The sequence below is a fragment of the Filobasidium floriforme genome, assembly GCF_021052385.1.
Source record: "Filobasidium floriforme strain CBS 6241 chromosome Unknown HD553scaffold_15, whole genome shotgun sequence".
NCBI classification, from domain to species: Eukaryota; Fungi; Basidiomycota; class Tremellomycetes; order Filobasidiales; family Filobasidiaceae; genus Filobasidium; species Filobasidium floriforme.
The window spans coordinates 235,677-259,313 of record NW_025763636.1 but is presented as its reverse complement, the minus strand read 5'-3'; the positions used below and the strand labels follow the sequence as shown (position 1 = coordinate 259,313).

The 23,637-nt window shown below is 53.6% G+C and overlaps 6 protein-coding genes across 6 annotated transcripts; 5 read left to right on the top strand and 1 right to left on the bottom strand.

Annotated features, from left to right (window-relative positions):
* The first annotated feature begins 51 nt into the window (after window positions 1–51).
* On the top strand, window positions 52–6,931 carry HD553DRAFT_331877 (putative RNA helicase). Its single transcript, XM_046182040.1, has 18 exons — window positions 52–497; window positions 563–1,037; window positions 1,111–1,635; window positions 1,709–1,801; window positions 1,862–1,944; window positions 2,016–2,154; window positions 2,217–2,507; window positions 2,566–2,697; window positions 2,758–2,879; window positions 2,940–3,043; window positions 3,105–3,134; window positions 3,212–3,406; window positions 3,468–3,532; window positions 3,595–3,675; window positions 3,733–3,770; window positions 3,830–3,902; window positions 3,960–4,798; window positions 4,866–6,931. The coding sequence occupies exons 1-18, from the start codon at window positions 133–135 to the stop codon at window positions 6,556–6,558; spliced, it is 5,343 nt and encodes a 1,780-aa protein (XP_046035388.1). The 5' UTR covers window positions 52–132; the 3' UTR covers window positions 6,559–6,931.
* A 1,408-nt stretch (window positions 6,932–8,339) lies between these two features.
* HD553DRAFT_274099 (major facilitator superfamily domain-containing protein) lies at window positions 8,340–10,311 on the top strand (the record flags this gene model as incomplete). The annotated part of the gene is made up of 9 exons (XM_046177853.1): window positions 8,340–8,604; window positions 8,673–8,856; window positions 8,927–9,057; window positions 9,134–9,337; window positions 9,421–9,689; window positions 9,762–9,866; window positions 9,930–9,978; window positions 10,050–10,142; window positions 10,217–10,311. The coding sequence occupies 9 exons, from the start codon at window positions 8,340–8,342 to the stop codon at window positions 10,309–10,311; spliced, it is 1,395 nt and encodes a 464-aa protein (XP_046035387.1).
* A 710-nt stretch (window positions 10,312–11,021) lies between these two features.
* Window positions 11,022–12,598, top strand: HD553DRAFT_343364 (ribonuclease H2, subunit B; the record flags this gene model as incomplete). Its single annotated transcript, XM_046182867.1, has 6 exons — window positions 11,022–11,070; window positions 11,140–11,373; window positions 11,446–11,766; window positions 11,838–12,171; window positions 12,251–12,431; window positions 12,530–12,598. 6 exons carry the CDS (start codon window positions 11,022–11,024, stop codon window positions 12,596–12,598), a joined length of 1,188 nt encoding a protein of 395 aa, XP_046035386.1.
* Window positions 12,599–13,878: 1,280 nt separating this feature from the next.
* Window positions 13,879–18,287, top strand: HD553DRAFT_313811 (uncharacterized protein). Its single transcript, XM_046180272.1, has 3 exons — window positions 13,879–16,389; window positions 16,465–18,028; window positions 18,105–18,287. Exons 1-2 carry the CDS (start codon window positions 14,360–14,362, stop codon window positions 18,023–18,025), a joined length of 3,591 nt encoding a protein of 1,196 aa, XP_046035385.1. The 5' UTR covers window positions 13,879–14,359; the 3' UTR covers window positions 18,026–18,028; window positions 18,105–18,287.
* A 1,826-nt stretch (window positions 18,288–20,113) lies between these two features.
* On the top strand, window positions 20,114–22,944 carry HD553DRAFT_60984 (uncharacterized protein). Its single transcript, XM_046184355.1, has 6 exons — window positions 20,114–20,696; window positions 20,766–20,975; window positions 21,048–21,686; window positions 21,756–22,034; window positions 22,094–22,405; window positions 22,466–22,944. Exons 1-6 carry the CDS (start codon window positions 20,390–20,392, stop codon window positions 22,822–22,824), a joined length of 2,106 nt encoding a protein of 701 aa, XP_046035384.1. The 5' UTR covers window positions 20,114–20,389; the 3' UTR covers window positions 22,825–22,944.
* HD553DRAFT_61001 (dolichol phosphate-mannose biosynthesis regulatory) lies at window positions 22,914–23,595 on the bottom strand. Its single transcript, XM_046184356.1, has 3 exons — window positions 23,425–23,595; window positions 23,261–23,347; window positions 22,914–23,176 (listed from the first exon to the last, which is right to left on the bottom strand). The coding sequence occupies exons 1-3, from the start codon at window positions 23,425–23,427 to the stop codon at window positions 23,003–23,005; spliced, it is 264 nt and encodes an 87-aa protein (XP_046035383.1). The 5' UTR covers window positions 23,428–23,595; the 3' UTR covers window positions 22,914–23,002.
* Window positions 23,596–23,637: the final 42 nt, after the last annotated feature.

The following is a 23,637-nucleotide window of genomic DNA, read 5'->3' as shown; positions in this document are numbered from 1 at the left end:
AGCCAAAAGTCGTCATACCGAGCGCTCATTCCGCATACTTTGACGTGTGTTCGAGGGTTTGCTCGACAAGGGATCCCGTCTATCTCAGACCTGGAACTATCACTCAGTCTGCCCAAATAAACTAGCTGCAAGATGTCGGCATCAAAATCATCCGGGCAGCTTCTGGACCACCTTCAAGCGCTCCTCGGACAATCGAGGCGTCATGCCTCAGAGAGCGTATGGACGGACCTTCTGGATACCTGGCAAGCGACCGGGATCCCCGTCAGGGTAGTAAAGGAAGAACCTCAGATCGAAGTACCCGTGGGGATCCCCTTGCCGACGTTGCTGGATTATTACAACCCGCCAGCGCTCGGAGCGAGGTTGGATGATCCTACGAACCACGCGATCTCGTTCAGACCATCTGGGTCGGGAGCCGGGGGGTACGGAGATTATGCCGAGGATCAGGTCTCGAACGAACAGGATTCTGATGCTGCAGAGTTGACTGAGAGGTTACAAAAGTAAGGCCGCAGAGCCTTGTGCGTTTCCGAGTGTCATCGCTGATCAAATCGCGTCTGTTGCTCAGCCATATCGCAAGCGAGACATCCTTTAGGTCACTCCTCGACCTCCTCAGCTCGAGCAGCACCCCAGAAGAGCTCCAGGATGACGTGATGGGTGTTTTAGGCTGGGAACCCGCCAGCTTCGACCTCGTCACCGAACTCTTTGCCCCAGGGATGAGAGAAGGCGTCTTGCGTCATGGCCGTGGGAACACCCTCCGTGCCGAAGCAGGTGTCTTCATTCCCAACTCCCGCGCCCCGGTAGACCCTGCTGCAGGATCAAATCGGAATGCGAACGTACCGAGGAATCATACCGAGGGACTATCTTTCATCGAAGCTCAGCTGGAACAGAACGCCAACAGGCCGTTGATTAGTGGGACCTCGGCCGCGATACCCGAGGCGATACAGTACCCGCATGTGTATACTTCGACGTCGAGCACCGCGGTAACGAGTTATGGAGGGAGGTTGGCTCTGCCCATGGGAACTATTCGGAAAGAAAAAGAGGTAGGTCTCGAGATGCGGCCACAGTCGAGGCTGAACAATGCCGACTGACTGCCTGTCCTTGAGGAACACTTAGCACGCTGAAGAAGTGGTCATTCCGCCCGCCAACCCCGTCCCACCTAAAGTCTCTGAAAGGCTCATCCCTGTCAATGAGCTTGGACCTATGGCAGCCGGCTGCTTCCCCGGTTATCAAACCCTCAACAGGATCCAGTCCATCGTGCAACCGGTAGCGATGACGACCAACGAAAACATGCTCATCTGTGCACCCACAGGAGCGGGGAAAACGGATGTGGCCGTCATGTCCATCCTCCGGGTTCTCAGTCAGAACGTCCGACAGCCAGAGAAACTCCCCTACGGACCGAATTCGATCCTGAAGGACGATTTCAAGATCATCTACGTCGCGCCTATGAAAGCGCTGGCAGCGGAGATCACGAGGAAGATCGGAAAACGTCTGGCTTGGTTGGGAATTCAAGTGAGGGAGTTGACGGGTGATATGCAGTTGACGAGAAAGGAGATTGGTGAGACGCAGATTATCGTGACGACACCGGAAAAGTGGGACGTCGTCACGCGGAAACCTACGGGAGAGGGAGAATTGGCTTCGGTGAGTCAGAGTTAGAGTTACGGTCCGTACTGCAGCAGGGTTCCTAACTGACGGTAAGCATGCGATACTGCAGAAAGTGAAATTGTTGATCATCGACGAGGTTCATCTGCTAAACGAAGACCGAGGAGCCGTGATCGAGACGATCGTTGCCAGGACTTTGCGTTTAGTAAGCTGGGAGATGCCACAAAGCGTTCCGTTCAATTACCGATGTATATCACATCGATAGGTCGAATCCAGCCAGTCTCTCATCCGTATCGTTGGATTGTCGGCCACTTTACCCAACTATATCGATGTCAGCGACTTCCTGAGGTGAGTGTTCGTCGGAGAGCATGCCAAAAGTTCGAGCTGAGCCTGAAGATTCAACCATGCTCATATCACAGAGTCAACCGATATCAGGGTTTGTTCTTCTTCGATTCCTCTTTCCGTCCTGTACCGCTGGAACAACACTTTATCGGTGTACGAGGAAAGGTTCGAAGTGAGACTTCCAAGCGTAATATGGATCAGGCCGTATTCGACAAGGTGCAGCTGGTTGATCGGCAGACAAGGCAATCCGTTACTGACAGACTACAATGCAATCTCAGGTTGTAGAGAATCTTGCCCAGGGCCACCAAGTCATGGTTTTCGTGCATGCAAGAAAGGAGACCGTAAAGACGGCGGAGCGCCTCAAAGAGATGGCTCAGATGGAGGGCAACCCCGAAGACTTTGATCCGAGGGCTCATCCGCAATTCGACTTTTTCCGACGCGAGGTGGGGTTGTCGCGCAATAAGGAGATGAAACAGCTATTCGATTACGGATTCGGTATCCATCACGCTGGTATGCTGCGAAGCGACCGGAACATGATGGAAAGGATGTTTGAAGCGAACTGCATCAAGGCGAGTTTAGGGACATGGCATCCGGCGGACTATCAACTGATCTTGACCTTTATTCCAGGTCTTGTGCTGTACATCCACCTTGGCATGGGGAGTGAACTTGCCTGCTCATGCGGTTGTCATAAAGGGTACCCAAGTGTATGATGCCGGGAAGGGTAGCTTTGTCGACCTATCCATCCTGGACGTACTGCAGGTAAGATGAAGGATATATGTGACGCCAACCGTTCACCTAACTAATTGCCGGCTTGTCCAGATCTTCGGTCGAGCTGGACGTCCGGGTTACGAAACAAGTGGTGTGGGATATATCTGTACAACACAAGATAAGCTGGATCACTACCTGGACGCCGTCTTGTCACAACATCCCATTGAGTCCAGGTGAGCCCGATCAATCCTGCTCTCGATCGGGATGCCTGCTCACTCTTATGCCTCTTGCAGACTGGTACCGGGCATGGTCGACGCGATGAACGCCGAAGTATCGCTCGGAACTATCTCCACCGTGTCCGAAGCGATCGAATGGCTGGGTTACACATATCTTTTCGGTGCGTCGCCGATGCCGCCATTTCATTGTTTCTAGCTACTAAGCGAGAGTCCCCTTCCCAGTGAGGATGAAGCGCAATCCATTCAATTACGGTGAGTACAAGAATTCCGATTTGTACTTCTGTCAATCGTTCCATTCAGGCTGAGCTTACGGGACCTCCCACTTACAGGTATGGCACACGACGAAGCAGTGGAAGATCCCCAACTCGGGAGCAAGCGACAAGGCTTGACGCGGACGGCTGGCAGGCGTCTCGCCGAAATTGGGATGATCCGCTTTGACGAGGTGGAGAACAGTCTCACAATCACTGATCTGGGCCGGATCGCTGCCAAATACTACCTGAAGCACGAGACTGTGGAGATTTTCAGTGAGCATTAGCAGACGATGCGCTTTCCGATGTGATTCTCATAAGTAAATGTTTCTGCTAGACCAACATTTCAAAGCTAGGATGACGGAAGCCGACACCTTGGCTCTGTTGAGTATGAGTACCGAGGTCAGTCTAGCGTTCTGGCAGTGTCGAAAACTAGCTGACTGAAATGTCCACTGCGACTGCAGTTTCACCAATTGCAAGTCAGGGAGAACGAGGTACCAGAGCTACAAGCCCTGATGAAGGATGTCATTCCTTGTCAGGTCAAGGTATGTCAACAAGGCGAACGAGTAATATCATAATCTTGCTGACATCCGGTACATCAGGGTGGTACCGATACCTCGCAGGGAAAGGTCAACATCCTGTAAGCGGAAAGGAATCCTTTGCCAATGGCACAGAGCTCATCACAGGCAATCCTCACAGTCTTCAGGCCTACATCTGCCGAGCCCACATAGAAGATTTTGCATTGGTCTCGGACACCGCCTACGTCGCACAGGTAGGCAGGCGTGCAATCACGTACTCAACCCGGCACTCATCTCGACTTTCGTGACAGAACGCCGGTCGTATCATCAGGGCATTGCTTGAAATAGCTCTCAGTCGAAAATGGGGTAATGCTGCTTCGGTCCTTGCTTCGATGAGCAAGTCGATCGAGAAGCAGATGTGGTCGTACCAGAACCCCCTGCGACAAAGCAAGCTGCAATACATGGTATTGCACAACCTGGAAACCCATGCGGATGACTACGCTCCTGCTGAACTCTGCGAAATGACGCCGACGCAAGCGGGCGAACTGATTAAGATGAACGACAAGCATGGCGCTGCTATCGTAGCCGTCGCCAAGCAATTCCCGGCCATCGGCGTGACATATGATCTTCGACCTCTCAGTCACGACCTACTTCAGATCAGCCTACATCTGAGCAGGAACTTCCAGTGGAGCCAGACTCTTCACGGCTTTAGCGAGCCTTTCTGGGTTTGGATCGAGGACAGCTCGACATCCGCCATTTTCCAGTATCAGAACGTCCTATTCAAACCGAGCACCACGCTCGTCAATATGGAGTTTGTCGTTCCCATCAGGACGACCAACCCGCCTGCATACGTCGTCCGAGTGATATCGGATCGCTGGGTGGGCAGCGAAGAAGAGGTCGAAATCTCGCTGGCTGAACTTGCCATGCCAGCGGAACCTGAACCTCCCACCCCCTTGTTAAGCGTACCATATCTCAGCCTGGCCAAGGTTTTGAAACCGCTCGACTTCGGAACCGGCTATGCCGATCGTTTCTCGAGCTACAATAACATCCAGTCGCAAGTCTTTTGGCCATTATTCAACACGGATGAGAGTGTTTTGCTAGCGGCACCGAACGGGAGCGGGAAATCAACCATCGGCGATGTGGCTACCTGGTGAGTCTATGTGAGCCAATAGCTATCGCGCGAGCGTCTCATACTCATGTTCGCATCCTATGCACAGGCGAACACTGCAAAAGAAGCGAAACTCGCGGGTCATCTACCTCTCGCCCAACCGACATTTCGCTGCTGACATGATGTCCCGTCTCAAAGAATTGGCCTTGTCAGGTACACATCTGCAGATTCGTCGTCTCGACTCGATGGCCAACTTTGAGCACCACAAGCACAATGCGCCGTGCATCGGGGTGGCAACTCCTATTGACCTGTTGGTCCACCTCGGTGGCGATCCCGACTTTCTACATGACCTAGACTTGATCGTCATGGACGACCTTCACTTGCTGGACGAGGCCTACGAGATGGTCATCCTGAGGGTCCTCCTCTTGATCAGCTATAGCACGACCCGGGTTGTCGGCCTCTCATCATCGTTGCAAGACGCCCACAGCCTGGCCGACTGGCTACAAATCCCATCGACGGGGATCTACACGTTCCGACCGACCGATCGGGCCATCCCGCTTATCAACCATATCCAACCGTACTCGATCCCGCACTCGGCCATCCTGCTCAAGACCATGGTCAAGCCTGTCTACGCTGCTGTCAAGGCCGGCTTACCCCGGACGACCGTCATCTTTGTGCCCTCGAGGTCGGTGTGCAAGACGGTAGCCAACGACTTGGTCACTCAATCAGGGATGATGCTGGATATCAATGGGTTCCTCGCAGCCCCACGCCAAGACATCGAGCGCAACGTGCAGAAGATGAAGGATTCGACGCTGGTCGAACCCCTTTTGCACGGGATTGGTGTTTACCACGAAGGAATGCACTACCAGGATTTGACGATCACCCTGTCACTCTTTGCGGCCGAGGTCGTCCGGGTCCTCATCGTTCCTCGAGAATCGTGCTGGACTCTACCTGTACACGCAGGGAACGTCATCGTCATGGGCGCCCAATACCTGGAGCTCGAGACCTCGTTGATCCCCGGAGAACCTCCCGAACGAAGATTGAGAAACTATACCTTGAACGAGCTGATCAGGATGCAAGGATTCGCCAGTTGGCCCACATTCTCGGGATCTTTGGCCGTCACTAGCAACGGCAACGGCTCATCAACGACAGAAGGCGGAGCCCGGTTCACCTTGATGTGCCAGTCCGAGCAGAAGGACACGTATCAAAGATTTTTGGACGAAGGACTTCCTCTCGAATCCCGACTCCCCTCTTTGCTCCTGCATACCGCTGACAGACAACTCCAAGCCACGCTGAGCGAAATGTTGGGCGACGAGCCTAAGAAACAAGACCTCATGGACTTGGTCGCGTGGTCTTACCTCTGGATCCGAATGAGGCGAAACCCGAACTATTACGACATCTTGGACGAAGACTTGGCGAGGAGGAGCCTGAGTCGGATGGTAGATGGGTACTTTGACGAGGTCTACAAGCGACGGAAGAGGGCGCAGGGGAGGAAAGGGTTGATCGATCATCTGCCTGTTGTGGGTGGGGAGGCAAAAGTGAACGGCAAGGGAGGGGCCAAGGGGGCGAGCAAGGGAAAAGGACAAGCGCTACAAGAGACGACTGACGAAGACAATGAGGTTTCAAAGGTCATTGGGGTTGATGATGAAGGGACCAATCAGGCTCGGGACAACGACCAAAACGACGAGACGGACGGAGAGGATGCAGACCTCGAGGATAACGTCAGAACGATCAAGACGGGTGATGGGGCAGATGATTCGGACGGAGATGAAGCTGGTGACGAGATGACCGAGAAAGAGTGATCGAGCTTGGAAACGATCTTTGCGACGATAAAATGATGATCATGCGGTGATTACCGTTTAAAAATGGAACCACTGTATTCCATTGTATAGAATGGTGGCGATGTGTCGGCAGGACCCGTCAATCCTCAAACAGATGAACATCCACCTTGATCCTCCAACTTTGGACAATCCAGGCAAGGGGGCGCTTTCTGAGCCCAGATCAAGTTCAGAACAGCCGGATCATCCTCTTGATTCAGGTCAATAAAATTCATCGCGCCCGTCAAACTCAATCTAGCACGCTAGCACTGTCACTCGCACACCAGATTGAGAGTCCGTCCAGCGATTAGCAATCGTTGAGCGCGACAGATCGATAGATGAACATGCACGTAGATGCTCGTTGAACCATTGACCTGGACTGCGCTAGAAAGCCGATCGGCCGATCAGGTGGATGCCGACGCGATAACCGAGCGGGGCTGGTTCATCCTCGGCGATGACCGAGACCCGCTTCTGACGCAGGGAAATGAAAGAAGAAAAACTGTAAATTCGATCTAGCGCGAAAGGACCCCTCGGCTGGAACCATGCCGAACAGACTGACGATGCCGTCCTCTGCCTGTGTGCTGACACCACGTTGTTATCGTGCGGCAACCTGGGTGGATCGTCTTCGGCTGCTTCTGGAATTAGCTCGGGGCAGGGAGGCAGGGGGGAGAGGTGGATCACACCACACACACCCTGGTGCATCAAATATTAGCAAGACGCTTCGACCTTTCGTTGCCATCAAGATTGACTTTCGACTTGAACGCTTCGCATCTTCACCTCATCTTGGTTAGACTTCGCAACATATACTTATACACACAGGAGGCCAAGACTATATACCCACAGCCTTTCAACCTCATAGTCATCTATCTACTCCTCACCGCGTCGGACTTGACCGGTTATCGCCTTTCTAACCCTTCCGAGCGCTCTCGCCGCGCAGCCACAGCACTGGAAAAAAAAGCATCAAACAGCGCCGTCGCATCATGTCTCGAGCATCCTCCATCCACGAGTCTGAACGACAGCATGGATCTGTGGGAGAACTGCAGTCATTCGACAAGATCAACCCCTTTAAACGTATCCGAGCGGCCAGGACGGCTTCCACCAGTTCGGCCACGCTCGACGGCAACGGTCTTACCGGTACCAACTACAACGACACACCGAACCCCACCCCAGCATATATCCCGGCTACCTTTGACACTTCTCAACCTCTTCGTCGAACAGGTTCTCAGCCCGCCGTAGCTGGATTGTTCGGATCGGCCTCTCCGCCAGAAGACGACCAAGCTTACCCGCCAGCCAGGTCAGAGGCTGAAGCTCTCGCCCGTCGTACTAGCGGCCACGCCTCTGGATCGGCGCCTGGTGGATTCCCAGAGCGACAAAGAAGCCGAGGACTCAGCTTGGTAGGCGCCGCTGCGAACATTGCCGTCGCCGGGTTCGGAATCGGTGAACCAGACAAAGAGATTGTCGAAAGGACTCTGTCCAGGGTTTCCACTCACAAGTCCTACAAGCATCAACGGGGTGGGAGCTTTATCGCCGAGCCTAGCAAGGCTTATCGTACCGGAGCAGGAGAAAGGCTCGGAGAAGATGAGGAATCAGGGAGTGCGACTTCGGAGCGAACGAGGGTGGAGAGCGATGCCACCCTGGTCGAGAAACGACGACTTGAAGCTCTTTCCGCTCACGGAGATGCCAATGCCGACCCTGAGAAGGCTGCCCCTGATGTGGAAAAGGCCAAACCTACTCCCACTCCTGAAGAGACCGAAGACCAGATCTATATGGTTCGCTTCGACCCTGGCGAAAAGGCGAACCCTAAAAATTGGTCCGTCGCCTACCGTTGGTACATTACCGCAGCGGGAAGCTTGTTGGTCCTCAATTCGACGTTTGCGAGTTCGGCACCTAGTGGGATCGTGGCCGAGATGACGGAGTATTTCGGGTTCGGAAAAGAGGTTGCTACCTTGACTGTGTCGTTGTTTGTCGCTGGATACTGTGTTGGACCTCTCCTTTGGGGACCCCTGTCCGAATCGTTCGGAAGACGTCCTAGTAAGTTGACCGCGTCCGATTGGGCAACAGTTGAACTCTTCGCTAATATCCTTTCTTACCTGCCGCAGTCTTCCTTGTCGCTTTCCTCGGCTACATCGGTTTCCAAGTCGGTTGTGCTCTCAGCAAGAATGTCGCTTCCATCTTGGTCTTCCGGTTCTTGGGAGGGACTTTTGCGAGTTGTCCGTTGACGAACGCCGGGGCTTTGTTGGCGGATATCTGGGATGCCGATCGAAGGGGAATCGCTATGGCTTTGTAAGTCGCATCGGCTCAGCTTTCATTGTATTGTGGTAGAGCGGTATTGCTGATCATTATGTCACTGCAGGTTCGCTTTGGCACCGTTCGCGGGACCTGCCACCGCACCGATGATCGCCGGTTATATCGCCGTATCCGGGACGAGCTGGAGGTGGCTCTATTGGGTCCTGTGTATTTTCGCCTCGGTCTGCGGTCTCGTCGGTGAGTTCATCTTCTGACGCCAGAGCGTTCTGCTCTGGGGCAAGCGATGCTGACATTCCGCCCACATCGACATCAGTCCTCTTCACCATTCCCGAGACCTACACGCCCATCTTGCTAGTCAAGAAGGCTCACATCCTGCGTAAAGAGACCGGGGATGACCGATACTGGGCTCCCCTCGAAAGGCGATCCAAGACGGCGAAAACTGTTTTCCAGGATGTTATCGCGAAACCGTTCACCATCTTGTTCATGGAGCCCATGTTGGCTGCCATTACCGTCTACAGTGAGCCATAGCCATTTACTCTTGTTTCTCTTCTTTGAAAAATCGTTTTATGCTCACCGATTCCCTTCCTCTTCGTCACACAGTGTCCTTCGTCTACGGATGTCTATACTTGCTCTTTGTGGCCTACCCGATCGTGTTCCAGCAGGGACACGGTTTCAACGCCGGTGCTGGAGGACTCATGTTCCTGGCTCTGTTGATCGGCGGTGTGCTCGCGACGACGACGTATATCACCATGTTCGATCCGAGGTACAAGCGAAAGGTCGCCAAGCATGCACCGAACGGGGTGCCTCCCGAGGCTAGGTTGGAGATGACCTTGTTGGTCGCGCCGTTGTTCGCCATCTCGTTCTTCTGGGTAAGTTCAACTGTTACTCGGAATAGTATGGTTCTGTACCGGGATTCTGATACTGCTGTTGCTTTCGATCAGTTCGGATGGACAAGTTACCCGAACGTTCACTGGGCTTCTCCCATGTGCGCCGGTGGCCTTCTCGGATTCGCCGTCTTAGGTATCTTCGTCTCGCTCTTCAACTATGTGAGTCTTATGTTGTCGAGCAAGCATTGTCGATCTTGAACTGACGGTGTCGTATTTGTGTAGATTGTCGACACATATCTTTTCGCTGCTGCTTCGGCACTCGCTGCCAACAGTGAGTATCTGCTTGATGTGCCGTCGCCCTGTCCTCGCTCGCTAACTCGCCTCAACATCCGTCTTGTGCAGCCGTCTGCCGATCCATCTTCGGAGCTGTTTTCCCGCTCTTTGGCCGTCAGATGTACGAGGCCTTGAACCCTCGATGGGCGAGTACCTTGCTTGGTGAGTACAGCATATCAGACTGACCGTCATAAAGAGGACATCAGCTGATTTCGAGCTTCCCTTGTCTTTGATAGGTTGCGTCGCCCTCATCATGGTGCCGATCCCCATCGTCTTGATCAAATACGGTCCTTCGCTTCGGGCGAAGAGCAAGTTTTCGCCCGTCAAGTAGGAGGGAAACTTGAAGTGAGGTGTAACAAGGACATTCTGCCTGCTACCTGTCAGCGCATGGAGCTGTTCTAGCTTGCGTGCGCTTAATCTATAGATGACCAATATTATATTCACATACCCATCGACTTGGCAGGCTTCGGGTGGCTCCGGACGACTTGGTCATCGCCCATCGGTGTCAAATGTTCAGTCCGCCTCCTGCTCTCACCAGACCTTTCCCTTGAGACTAGTCCTGCTCCTCGTTTGATTTTTTCGGCCTCATTGTCGTCCTTTCGGTCTGCTGCAATAACCCTTCTGCGTTAATGTGCCTCGATTGTTTGAATGTGACCGATGAGATGGCTGGTGGAGGTCGGACAAAGACTGATACACCGGCTATCTGGTACAATTGATGACCACCGCATGCAGATCGAGAGATGCCAACTTACTTCCTGTATTCATAAGTGAAACGCCATCGTGGTTCTCGGCTATCGTCGCATGCGATATCTCATTGACCTTGGACTCGTCGTGGACAGTGGCACTCACGTACTCAACACTATCAGCCCGACCTGCGATTCTTGGGCTCAACTGCACTCGTTCCTCGTTACAGAACCTGTTCGGCCCAAGGCATACTCGTCTGTTCGCCTGTCGACGGCGCCATAGTCAACGAATAAGCAGTAGAGGTCCTATTCGAATCCGTATCTGTTACCCTCGGGGATTGATCTCGACGACACCAAAATGACCACCCCAATGACCGAGATGTCCTACTTTGCGGTAGTACCAAAAGGTCAGTTGCACTTGGTTGTGAATTGAGTAAGCATTCAATCAGACTCACGAAACCAATCCACACTCATAGAGCTGTATGATCCGTCTGTCTTGAGTTCGATATCCACAACGAATCCGGTGGCCGGTCCATCATTGCCCAAGCTGGCACAACAACTACCCCATCGATACCTAAAGCTACCTCATCCTCGAACCGGTGCCCCTAGTCTATACCTCGTACAAGATGAGGAAGGAAAGATTTTGGAGGTACAAGCTATCAATCCCGAACGAAAACGAAGCTGGTTCTACGGCGATCAGATTATCAGCGGTAAGCCCTGATTCCAGTCGCTAAAAATATCGAGAAACTGTCCGCTCACCTCCTTCTCTGATTTCCCCTCAGATGGCTCTCTCCTCTTGATGACTCCCATCAACCCAAGATACCTGTTGATACCCCTCCTAATCGCCTATGCTACCACACCATCATCGTCATCTGCATCATCATCCTTACGAACAATAGCCAGGATAACGTTGTCTCACGCGCTCAGAGATGAGCGTTCCGACAACTTTTTACCCATGGACGATCTTGTCGACTCGCTTTCAAGGCTACCTGTTGGGAATGAGGATAACGATGATATCGAATTCGAGGAAGATGGGGATGTAGCAAAGTTTCTGGGGCTTCCGATAGTAAGGCAGGCCTTGTTGAGCCTTCTCGAGACGAAGTGTAAGTACTTCTGGCAATGTTCGTACCTCGACTACACTGTGAGGGTGTTGACGTAACGTTCGATTCCACAGCAATCGCTTCGGAGACTTACTACCGTCCGAACCTTGATGGAATCGTCACTTGGCTTCGCCAGAGACTATCCCTTCTCATCGAGGGCGAGACTTTCGACCAACAACCGAGCTTGAAACGAGGGCTTGTCAGCCTAGGTCTCGGACCGCTCCTACATGATCTGTCGGTATCGGACCGACAACTGCAAGAACAGGGCGGAGAGGTTGAAGTCAAGGTCAAGGTCAGGAGGGAAGAGGACGAGCAGGTACTTAGGTTAGCTCGGGTCAGGCTCGCGAGCGACGTGCTGGGCCAGTATCTCGAGCCGGGAACCAAGGAGGCGGTTGTGGAGAGCTACGAGTAAGTCGTGCTGTCCTCGGAAGCGATTCCCCGCCAGTGGAGCGAGCACGTCGCTCATGCATATGTCCGAAATTCTCAGCTTCGGACCATTAGATAGATACCTCGAGACGCAAGACTCTCTCCTATATGCTGCCACCCGACCGAACAATCAATCACAGGAAGCGTTCTGGGATGAGGGGCCTGCAGGAGCGGGCGGGGCCAAGAAGAAGGAGACGGGTTTGAAGCGGAAGACGAGCGAGAAAGGGAGTAGGGCGCAAGAGGTGAGTTTCGTATCGTCAGCTGGAGATCGTCTCCGAGCGTCTCTTGCCGAGACGAAAGGGACAAAGTACGGAAGCTCATTCTATTTGACATCGGACAGTCCTTGAAGAAGGTGAACACGTCGAAGATGCCAAAACTGACTTCGTTCTTTCGCAAGAAGACTGATTGAAGGGCGGCCGGATGATGTCGAGCTATCGCCGACCTGTATTACCTACAAGCACTTGGCGATCTCTGTTTTCGGTTCGATGATCTTGTCGTTTCGATCTTTTGAGGCAAACCTCGCTCGATACCATGATTCGTCGTCCATCACTAGCTCGCTATGAATTGGATCATCGAACGTTGTTAAGTGCTAACAACGCGAATTTCGAACGTCAGTCATCGTTGACTTTCAGTAGTTTGATCATGCGACTTACGACTCTGATGGTGGAGGTTACAAAAGAGCAAAAGATCGACGACTTGTAGCTTGTAGAGCTCACCGATACTACATTACAAAGAGCCCACCTGGCCTTGGACTTTCCTCGGCATATCTCGTGAGGATTTGCGAATGCTCAAACATGTCTGTCTCCTCGCTCGATATCGAGTCTGGCGACTCAGCCACGACACCGAACCACTTTGTGACTTGGATGCTGCAGCTCCAATTCCACATGGACGACGACAATGACAGTCTGCGCAGTCTGCGCAACAGCAAGCTGGAATGTCTAGAAAAGGCCAACATCACCATTCGATCATGGCAGCAAGAGGGCCGAAAGTTGGTTCCTACTTCGACCTGGCATGGTGTTGCCTCGGCGTACACAAAGAAGTACTCTAGTACATGTAGATCACCGCTTTCCTCACCTATATCATAATCACAGCCGTTACCATCATTGCCATTGCCGCATTCCTTGCCATTGTCGCCATTGTCGAGTCTAGACCATTCCGTGTAGCCGCCATAGATGCAATAACTCTACAAAGTTGATGGAGCGGCGAACCAAATCGGCGGCAGGTAATCCGGATTCTTCCAAGATCTTGCCGCACTGTTCGAGGTCGAGGATTTTGGGTCGGGGTGAGATGGTTGCTGGATGGTATCTCAGTTTGCTGTCATAGTCCAAGCTTGCCATTCTATATCACCGGTCGATCTCGCTATCGTGTATTGATGATCCACCAGAAGCATCTCCTGGCCATCAGCGGTTGATTGAAACTGATGATGAAACCCCGTTTCTTTCCCCCGGGCGGCCGGGGGCGGGATGGCGTCCGGGATTGATCTCTCGAACGCCACCCCGAATCGCGTTTTTACGTCATTCCTGCCAGGAACAAGGTTTCTCTCCTTCTTCTGCCCGCTCCTCATGCATTGTTCTGATTGTTCGCGTCGTCGCGTCTCCTCTCTTCTGTTTCGTGGGATCCCGTGGACGACGATGATGATGACTCTCTCTCTCTCTCTTCATGTATCTCTCGTGTAATCTCTCTGGACGTCATCAACATCATTATCATCATCGGACACATAATCCTCATACAAGTCTATCTCGAGACCACATACACTGCTGAGCAGTCGAATTCCTTTCCACGCCCGGACGCTCTCTCGAAGAAAGCGCGCTCAACCTCGGTCACCATACACTCGTTTTTCCACTCGACCTCGACTTTTATACCTCAACTCTCATAGCTCAACGAAACTCTGGCCTTGACTCTCACCTCACCTGGAAGAAGACATCCTGGATGAATTAGCTGCCAAATTCACGCCATCGCCAGTGACTATACGTAGACCGCCAAGTCAAAGAAACCTCGTGTCAACAAGAGGGAAAACACGCTCGCTCGCATTCGATCCAAACTGTCACCTTCCGAAAGTCTCAGAATTACCAAGAACAAGCTCCCATCAGCTCCGCACTCTGAAATAGGAGATCATCGACCATACATCTGGAAACGAGCCGCATCAACCTCCTAGAAATACGACGAAACGATGCATTCTCAAAAGAGCTCGAGCTCAGCCTCACCTAGATTCCGATCCATCTCCCAACCTATGGACCCTCGCTCCACCCTTCCTATCATTGGCAGCAACTCTTCCTCGATCGGACCTTCGACCCCGGTCACGAGAGCTCCTTCAACGTCGTCGATGTACAACTCGACACCCTCATCCTCGTCGTCGACAGGATCCAGAGGTCCGGCCGGGGCAGCGCCTAATCGGAAACTCCCCCCTGCGCCACTGGTGATCTCCCCTAGACTCGAGAATCGAGATGGACAGCCTCAGGATCAAGTGCAGGTCCAGAGTCGGTATGGAGCTCTGCAACATGGCCGGGGTCACGATCGACAAGACCGAGAAGGAGAGCGCAGGTACTACTCCCACTCGCAGTCGCAGTCCCGGTCTTCGGCATCAGGGTCCGGGTTCGGATCGGTCTATACGCCGACGACGGCTTCTTCCTCTTTCTCCACCTCTACCTCGATGGGTCTCAATTCCCCAGTCCTAGTCACGCCGACTACTTCAGGTTCGGCGACGGGATGGAGGTCCGTCTCTTCCCCCATCTCTGGATCCGGAGGTGATTTCGGGTACGCTTTGCCTAGCCCGTCGCCTTCGGCGAGTTCTTCGAGGTCCGGAGGGGCATATTGGGAAGATCAAGATCAGACGCAAACGGGATACAAGTCGTATTCGCAGTCTCAGGGTTATGCCCGATCACCTCAAGGAGGAGCGTATCGAGATCAGATCCGAGGGTCCGAGTATCAAGGTTCGGTGGGATATGGGAGGTCGATCTCGAGTTCGGGATCTATCCCTGGTCAAGATCTTCCCCTCCTTCAGACTCAGAATCACTCTCAGGGTCAGAACCACCAGGGTCAAAGCCAGAGCCAAGCTCGACCTGTCAACCCGACCGCTCGACCTAAAACGGACTCCGCCGGCGCGGCAGGATGGGGCAAGGGGGAAGGAAGACGGATGGCCAGGTCGGTCATGTTCGCTGAAGAACCCGTCTCCCGGGTCCACACCCCACCCGCCGGCCCGAACGCCAATGGGGGAAAGAAAGAGAAGGACAACAAAGACAGTGGGAAGAGTTCGACCGCGACGGGGATCAAGGGGTTCTTTGGGGGTTGGAAGAGGAAACCATCGGGAGGATCGGAAAAGGTCGTAGAACCGGTCGTGATGGAGAAAGAGGAAGAGCGGGCCCAGTCGATGTTTCTGCCGAGGGTGGCGGAACCTGTGAGGTCGTATTCCGATTCGGCCGACACGGGTGCTGGTAGGGCTTCGTTCTCGCAAGTCCCGATCCACGGGCGAGGGATGGAAGCTGTTCAGGATGAGATGGTATATGATCCAGCTAGGCATGGTCGACGACGGACGACCTCGGCTTTGGGGGCCTTGGGTACCAACAACAACGCTCGCGGTCAGGAGAGCAGCGGTTACAATCACCACGACTACTCGCGTCCAGAAGGAGCGATGACCAAGGTCTCACCGCGCTCGAGTAGCACCAACAATAACAACAACAGAAAAACGAGCGTGGTGCAGCGATCCGAGAGTTCGTTCTCGGTGCACAGTGAAGGAGGCGTCGAGACGTATTGCGAGTCGCCCAGTTATTTCCCTTCGAACAGGAGATCGCAGGACGACGGTCGTGAGGAAGAAGACGCAGAAGAGGACGAGGCTCGATTCGAAGAAGAAGAGTCGGTAGAGGAGGAACGAACGCCCGTGAGAAAGTCTCGCCCGAATCCTCGGATTTCGATCGCGCTTCCCGGGTCGAGCTTCAACTTGGGACTAGATTTCGGATTGACTTCGTCGGACACCATCCAAGGGACCAGTCTAGCGAGCTTGATCGAGAACGACGAAGCGGCTGCGGTAGTACAGGAGAGGTTCGGTGGATCTGGGTCGAACCCAACAACGCCAGTGATGAGTCAGGGATGGGAGGATGGGGAAGTCAAGGCGAAACCGGTGGCACGGTCGTCCACCAGGAAGAGTCAGTCAAAGCGCGCCTTGAGGTCGCCTTCGATCACCTTGTCTCCGGCAGAGACGGTCAAGTGAGTTGTATCGGGACCGAATGATTCGACGACGTCAGATGAGCTGAAGAGTCTGCCCTGCTGCGCGTTTATCAGGTCTGAAGCGCTCTCGCCACCGCAAGCTCTACTAGGCTCTCCCGCTAACGTTGCGCAACCGAATACGACACCACTCCTCCAGATGCCTCAAGTCATTAGTCTGAACTCGCCTTTGGACTACCCTTCGAACCCCTTGAGGCCGAAACAACGGTCTAGCTCGCGGAGGACCAGCTTGGGATCGTCTGGCTCGCAGCTCTCCAGATCCAGGTCGATCGTGCTGGATTCACCAACATTGCCCGTCTCGCACAACCGGACGCAAATGAACAACGACGCGTTTGAAGACTCCGTAGTCGAGCGACCTGTGCGTCGATCGTCTCTGCTCCGTGATGGTCGGGTACAGGTCGAGCGGGAGGTGTTGGCTCAAGGGCCAACCAACTTGCGGCGTCAGCCCACCCGACGGAGAATGAAGAGTTCCGGCAGTATCGCCAGCTTGATGAGCATTACCTTTGGTACGGACGGAGCGGATGCCAGCAATGCGGACGATCTGCCAATGTTCAGGGTCATCCCCGCTACACCTGTTGGTGGTACCGACGCGTTTGAAGCGCGGCCGAGGTCCGCGGACGAGACCGAGTTGGCAACCCTCTTCAAAGCCAAGCCCAGACAGCTTGACCATGCCGTCGAGCTCGAGGTCAAGTCGTCGGGGCAAAACGACATTGCTATGGGCCTCGCCGAATCCGCCTTCCCACCATTGCCTACGGTGAAACCGCTTGCGCTTCGCAGCGGGCCCCCCAAGATGGCCATGCGATCCAGCTCTAGCGATGGTAGGCTGGAACACGACACGTCGTTCTCATCTGGTTCTGCACAATCGCCTTCGTTGACCAGCTTGACGACAGCGTCATCGAGCATGAGCTTGGACACCCTCGAAGATGACGAGAAGGTGTTTCAGAGCATCCTTGCCGGGTTTGACGATGTCCGTCTGGAAGACACAGCACCATATCGCAGCCACGACCACGTCGATCCCCTTCGCCAAATCAAGGCCGAGCTCGATGAAGAGATCCGAAGCTGGTCTTCGATGAGTCTCGAATCGCACGACGAAGGTCCGGACGGTGGCGATTATTACGGTCAGGCGATGCATGGACTCGGCTTTGACATGCATGACGATCGCTCCACTACGCCGATCAACCGAGTCCAGCCGTTGCGCAGCAAGACCGAGGTACCTACGATGATTCACAAACCAGCCACTCCCGAGGATGAGACGACACCCCGACCCGATCGGTACTCCTCGGGTTTCCCAGATACGGGGAAACTCTGGCAAGATAAGCGCATATCCGAGGCTTCCGTTGGGTCGAGTGACATGTCATCCTTTGACTCGAGCGACAGCATGACGGATACCGACCTGGACTCGCTTATGAGCGATATCGACGACCTGCACAGCGCGAGCATCACCGTCGTCGCTAGCAAGACGAGCGCCCAGTATGCCAGTCCTCGACAGGTCGAGTTCAGGGATCAGTTCCGTCACGAGCAGGTCCCCGAGGAAGGGGTCAAGGAGGAAGACGATTCGGCGGCGAGGTGGGAGAATGCTGATGAAGACGATGAGATGGAGATTGGATGGGCGATGTGAGACGTGAGTAGCCGAGTGATACCAGGTCGACTCACCTGTAAAACAATCATCTGACCAAGCATTTCTGACGCCCACACAGTGCTTGTGAGCTTGTGATCACGTTACCCCAGATGGACATTCTTCGATTATTGTAACCGGACCGCATCAGCGCCGGTCCCATTATTTCTTTTGTTCTCGCTATCTCTGTTCTTGTCTGTAGCCTTCGCCCTTTGTCAGAGACTGGTAATGACCGCCCCACAATTATAATGATCTCCATGTGTACCTTGATCGTCGACGCCAACGCCGACTGTTCTCTTGAAGAACGTCAAGTCTAAAGTCAAAGGGACCCGCTGATCCCTTTGGGAGGTGGATCGTGAATTGTACACGGAACTCGGATCGGAGAAGCACGTCATTCAGATCTGGTAGAACGGACAAGAAGACGAGAGGCAAGAAGGATATATATAGTCGAGGCCGGGCATCAAGAGGAAGCAGGTTCGACCTGCGTCCGTCACCGAAGTCAACGCCAATCGCGTATGGCTAGACATAGACAACTGTTCTGAGCAAGATGCGCATCACGCCGCCGCCCCCTCCACCTTATCCTGGCGGGTCGGCGGACCGTCCGATTACTAGTAAGTCAAAAGTGCACTCCCCTTATTTTGTGCCCGTTCAGTTGCACCGATATACTAGAACGACGTCACTAACCCTGACCGAGCGCTAATTGTCTACCCGATCGCTTCTAGTCGACGATGAGGATGTGAAACCAACGCGCAACGATCTATCGATTCCACATATCGACCGGATTCGACAGCGCCGTAGACAACGACAGCAGGAGAAGAGAGAGATGAGGGAGAAGGTTGTCAAGGGGTGTCCGAGAGACCCAATCTGGTACAATTGGCATTACGCGGCGTGAGTCCGCGTCTTCCTGTCCTTCTATTACCTGCCCGATCGACAGCTCAGGATATCCTGACTGATCGCGCTTCCTTTCCTGCTGCGCCGGTATGCAGAGTCATCGGTCACTACGATACCCTCGTCGCAGAGGGCAGATGGAGCGAGCTCGAATCCGTCTTGGACGGGGAAGCTCAGGCGCGCGGTCGGCCTCAGTGTACGAAGAAGGCCAGTGCGATTAGACATCACCTTCAAGACATGGATATGCTGGAGATTATGGGGAAGGCGCTGATGGAGGTGAGTCCTGATCGAACAAGAACTCAATTTCCCCCTCCCCGGCGCCATCTTTCTCCTCTTCTTTATCATTTCCTCTTCTTGGTCGATTTCTCAATGTACGGTAGTGGCTTCGATATCGAAGCGCTGCGAGCTGATGAGCGGTTTGTCTTTACACGCGCGTTTCATCTTTCCAGGACGAGCCGGTCATCTTGACACACGACGAGCACGAGTTTCTCGCAGGACCCAACGGAAACAGGATCATCGACGCCGTTCGAAACAAAAATCTCGCCGCTCTCAGCGCTGTATTGTGCAAGGAAATGGCACTGTACGGTCAAATTCATGATGGCCTGAATATCCACGAACGGCCTTCGGACAAATTGTACGATATTCTCAAGACTCAGGTCAGTGCTCGAATCTGACGGTGGTGTTACTCCTATGAGAAGCGCTCATTACTCTCCGACCTGATTGCTTATCACCAAATTATTCACAGGTCGCAGACGCGAAAGGATGGTTTCATCTCATTCACAAGCGGTATCAAAAACAACAAGAAGCAATTGCAGAGGTCGAATGGGCTGCGGAACAACGTCTTAGGAAAGCCTTGAGAGAGCAGGAGGAACGCTTGAAACGAGAACATGGAGCGAAATTGAAGGCTTTCGCGGATTTCGATAGGCAGGTCTTGCGTGGCGGCTGATCGGCTGAGACGTCGATACGATCAGTTGGCTAAGTGGGGACGGCGATAGTAAGATTTCGAGGCCGGCGATTCAGCGAACATAGTGTAGAGTCTGAGCTAGGTAGTCCACGATATTCTGAGCAGATGCAAGGCCGTAATAATCAGACCGAAATACAATCATTATTATTGATACCACGATCCTCTAACGAACTCGCTCGCTCTCGCGGGGAGGAATCGCCGAAGCCCGAGGTCGAGATTCGCACAAAGACGGGTCATGTTCATCTTTCTTGCAGCTCGTCTATGATCTATGATTCCAGACAGATCATAGCTGTTATAATCATAGCTATGGGTATCAGCGAGAAGCTACGGAGCACGGCAGATGCTCTTAGGGGTTGCGACGGCGAGTCTCATGCTTGTAATCGTCTCGCAACAGGCATCGTAACTCATCACGGTTGTCCCTCGTCTGCCAGAAGCAACCCGGAAGACTCTAGCATCAAGCGAGACGATCGAATGTATCGTTCAGGCTTTTCGAATAGCGAACAGCGAAGACAAACATGACGAAGAGCGGAACGAGCATGCTCTTCAGGCTGCTCGGGTGGCTGCCAATCTGGTCGTCGACGACGGTCAGTCCCTTCCTTACCTTTTTGTCCTCTTACTGTCATGTTCGCTGGCTGAATGATCGACCTGGGTCAGACGAGAACAGGGGAAAGTTGGGCAAAGCCGGGTATATTGAGGCACTTGGTCCGGTGTTCAAGAAGTACGCTGTGAAATTGGTGAAGAAGCAGGAGCTAGACGAAGAAGAGTTTGGATGTCTGAGAGCGATCATTGCGAGCTTGATGAACATCTCACTGGGAAGCTACGGTACGTTCATACTCGAGCTAGAGACCCTCTAGAGATTCTAAGCCGGATCTGATCTTATGTCACCTGTAGAACCTATCAAGACGGAGATCGTTCAAAACAACTCTCAAATCCTATTGAACCTCTTGCGGATAACGACGACGCACCTATACATCCCCCTTGGCGACGAACAAGCAGACTCAATATTGAAATCTAAGTCTGCAGCATGGTCGGAATTGAGGGTCGCCAGACGGGGTCTTGTAGATTGGGTATGGAAAATCTTGGACGAGTGCTCCGCCATGGGTCAGTCACAATTCGAGCCTCCCGTCTGTTAAAACAATTGATAGGCTAAAAACGGATTCTGCATCCCCGCAGAAACAATCAACGAGACCTTCACATCAGATTGGTTCGAGCCGCTCGTCACCTCTCTCTCCGGCTTCGCCCGCCAATCACAATCACAATCACGATCAGGGAATGGGCGGATATCCCTCATAGCGGACGGAGAGGAGGAGGAAGACGACGACCCTGAAGAGATCTTGGAGGTCGAGACGCACATTCTCGGTTCGGCGTGTACGTTGCTGGACAGGATCGTCAAGGCTCGGACGGACCTCTTGTCCGATCTTTTCACGCCTGGAACTACATCGGCTTCAAATGAGCCGCCGATAATCGTATTGTTGGACGTGCTTGAGAACGCTCGGGTGCCGGATCATTGGAAAGACCTCGTGCCCGAGCCAGAACAAGGAGAGATCGAAGACGTCAATCCTGATGCGGAAGGACCCGCCCAAGCCGGCTTTGACACCGACAAATTTATGGGTCAAGCCAAGGCCGTGTTGATGAAGTGCGTCGTAGAAGCTTGTGCCGAGACAGACTTGTCAGATCGGGAGGCGCATGCGAAAATCTGGGAACGATTCGGGAACTGGATGGGTAAAGGCTCCAGCTCAGAGGGTGATTGCGAGGGACGAGGTGATCTAGTAGGATGCGCGTTATTAGCGATGGGAAATCAGGTTCGGAGCGGTACGTTTGGTCGAAACGTGGTATCCAACCGGCTCGGCTCGCTCAAGTTACCCTCCGCTACTTTCATAGACGCATCCGTTCGAGCGTTCGCTGGCGATACTGTTCTGTTCGGGACTTTCAAGCGGTTACTAGAGAACGAGGTGATTACCGACCGCCAGGTCCGATACGCCATTGTCGGCCTGCTTCGCAACCTCGTCCTGCCGGATACCCTCAAGACTGAACTAGGGCCGCCGGCTATCCGAGCTTTCGAGAGGTGGAAGGTCTTTGACGACGAGGTTGGGATCCAGATCATGGGCCCCTTAGTAGGAGGGGCCATGGTCGCCCTGAAGCTGCTCTGCAGAGGAAACCGTAAGCGTTCCTTTCAATGGTCGTTATGGCTGACAAAGCTGATTGGATACCCGTCGCAGTTGCCAACTGTCTTCTACTGACGGACAAGGCGTCTTTTAAATCGGGCTTGATGAAGACGATCATCGAGCTCGGATCCAAGACGGACGATTTCGCCATCAAGTGCGAGTCCTCTCGGATCTTCGTCAACATCCTGCGCACGCTGGCATCATCACAGGACTCGCAAGAACGCGAGAATGTCGAGCGGGCACAGAAGAGGATGGTGAACGGAGGAGTGGTCACGGCATTGGTACAGCTCGTCTTCGCGGACAACGAGGTGCTGGTCGGAGAGGGTGTGATGGGTCTGGTGTTGACGACGAGGACTGAGAACGGATGTAAGTCGGTCATTCTCGCTTCATCTGATACTTACGCTGATCCCACCCAAACAATGGCAGTGTACACGGTCGCTGCACATGTCTTTGTGGAGGAGACAGCAACCAAGATTATGGACCGCCTCCAAGGATCGACCCTGAATGGACCGACGACCGAGACTGTAGACGACCTGCTCGGACAGCCCGAACCGCGAACTGCTCCGAAGCCTTTACCCACGGAGATCAAGAGCAATATATGCGTATTGTTGGTCGCGCTGAGTACGACCCGGGCGTATTGGAACGATAAAGGGATTCTCGAAGACAAGGTATGGAGGATGATCAAAGACGGGCTGGAAAGCTTGGCTTGGGCGAGGGAGGTGGTCGAGGGGGATCAAGGGTGGGCACAGGCTGTGGCGCAGGCCTTGATCGCCTGGCAATCCTGAATTGGGCGAGCCGGATGTACCTCGTCAAGTTTGTTCGGAGTGTTGTACCAGCTCATGATCCATAGATGAAAGCTTGACGATGGGAGCCACGGAGGGCCAGAAATCTCGAAGAATGTGTCCATGGTTCCCGGCTCGAGCCTTTGCGTCACAATCGCAAGTCCCTCCCCCTTTATCCAGATCATGCGGCCTTTCCCTCCCTGATCCTCCTCTTCCTGGCTTCCTTCATCATCACTCTCCCGATGAACGCTGCTACTCCTGATCCCCCGACAAGTACAAGGATGGCTGGAAAGGCGACGGCGTATTCCCGAGGCGGGAACAAGGCCAGGAGGGGTGAGGTTGGTGACAGAAAGGGCTATGACGACAACCGGGAAACACAGAGTGAAGAGCTCATCAGCTTGGCGAGCACGCTTCTACCTGTAATCGTGTATTGACCGACCGTGAGGAGCGCCCAAAAGGTGTAGTAGGTGAAGACGAATGCTGCTACGGCGAGCATGATCGTGCCCAAGACTTTATCACTCGTTGCCTGAATGCGAGTACAAATCGAGGGTAGGTCGTTGAATATCGTCAGGTTGACTTGGCCGCGTAGGACATGGGACGCACCATCTTGAACAAGTCTCGTTCTTCTGGTGCAAATGGTAGCCTGGACTATCTTTCTAGCTTGAAGATGTGGATGTAGGATGGTCGAGAGAGTAGCTACGTAGCTGAAAGGTCTTTGCACTTTGGATGGATGGATAGTTGATGATGATCGTCTGCCCGCTGCTGCCGTAACTGCTACTCCTCTCTCGCGCGGCAACTACTAGTCATATTGGTGCT

Coding starts and splice junctions, on each gene's coding strand:
- HD553DRAFT_331877 (XM_046182040.1), top strand. CDS start 133: ATGTCGGCATCAAAATCATCCGGGCAGCTTCTGGACCACCTTCAAGCG. Junction 2,698..2,757: donor CCATCCTGGACGTACTGCAG/GTAAGATGAAGG, acceptor CGGCTTGTCCAG/ATCTTCGGTCGAGCTGGACG. Junction 3,407..3,467: donor CGAGACTGTGGAGATTTTCA/GTGAGCATTAGC, acceptor TGTTTCTGCTAG/ACCAACATTTCAAAGCTAGG.
- HD553DRAFT_313811 (XM_046180272.1), top strand. CDS start 14,360: ATGCATTCTCAAAAGAGCTCGAGCTCAGCCTCACCTAGATTCCGATCC. Junction 16,390..16,464: donor TCTCCGGCAGAGACGGTCAA/GTGAGTTGTATC, acceptor CGCGTTTATCAG/GTCTGAAGCGCTCTCGCCAC.
- HD553DRAFT_60984 (XM_046184355.1), top strand. CDS start 20,390: ATGACGAAGAGCGGAACGAGCATGCTCTTCAGGCTGCTCGGGTGGCTG. Junction 21,687..21,755: donor GGGAAATCAGGTTCGGAGCG/GTACGTTTGGTC, acceptor CTACTTTCATAG/ACGCATCCGTTCGAGCGTTC. Junction 22,406..22,465: donor GACGAGGACTGAGAACGGAT/GTAAGTCGGTCA, acceptor AAACAATGGCAG/TGTACACGGTCGCTGCACAT.
- HD553DRAFT_61001 (XM_046184356.1), bottom strand. Junction 23,177..23,260: donor CCTTTTGGGCGCTCCTCACG/GTCGGTCAATAC, acceptor TTGTCGTCATAG/CCCTTTCTGTCACCAACCTC.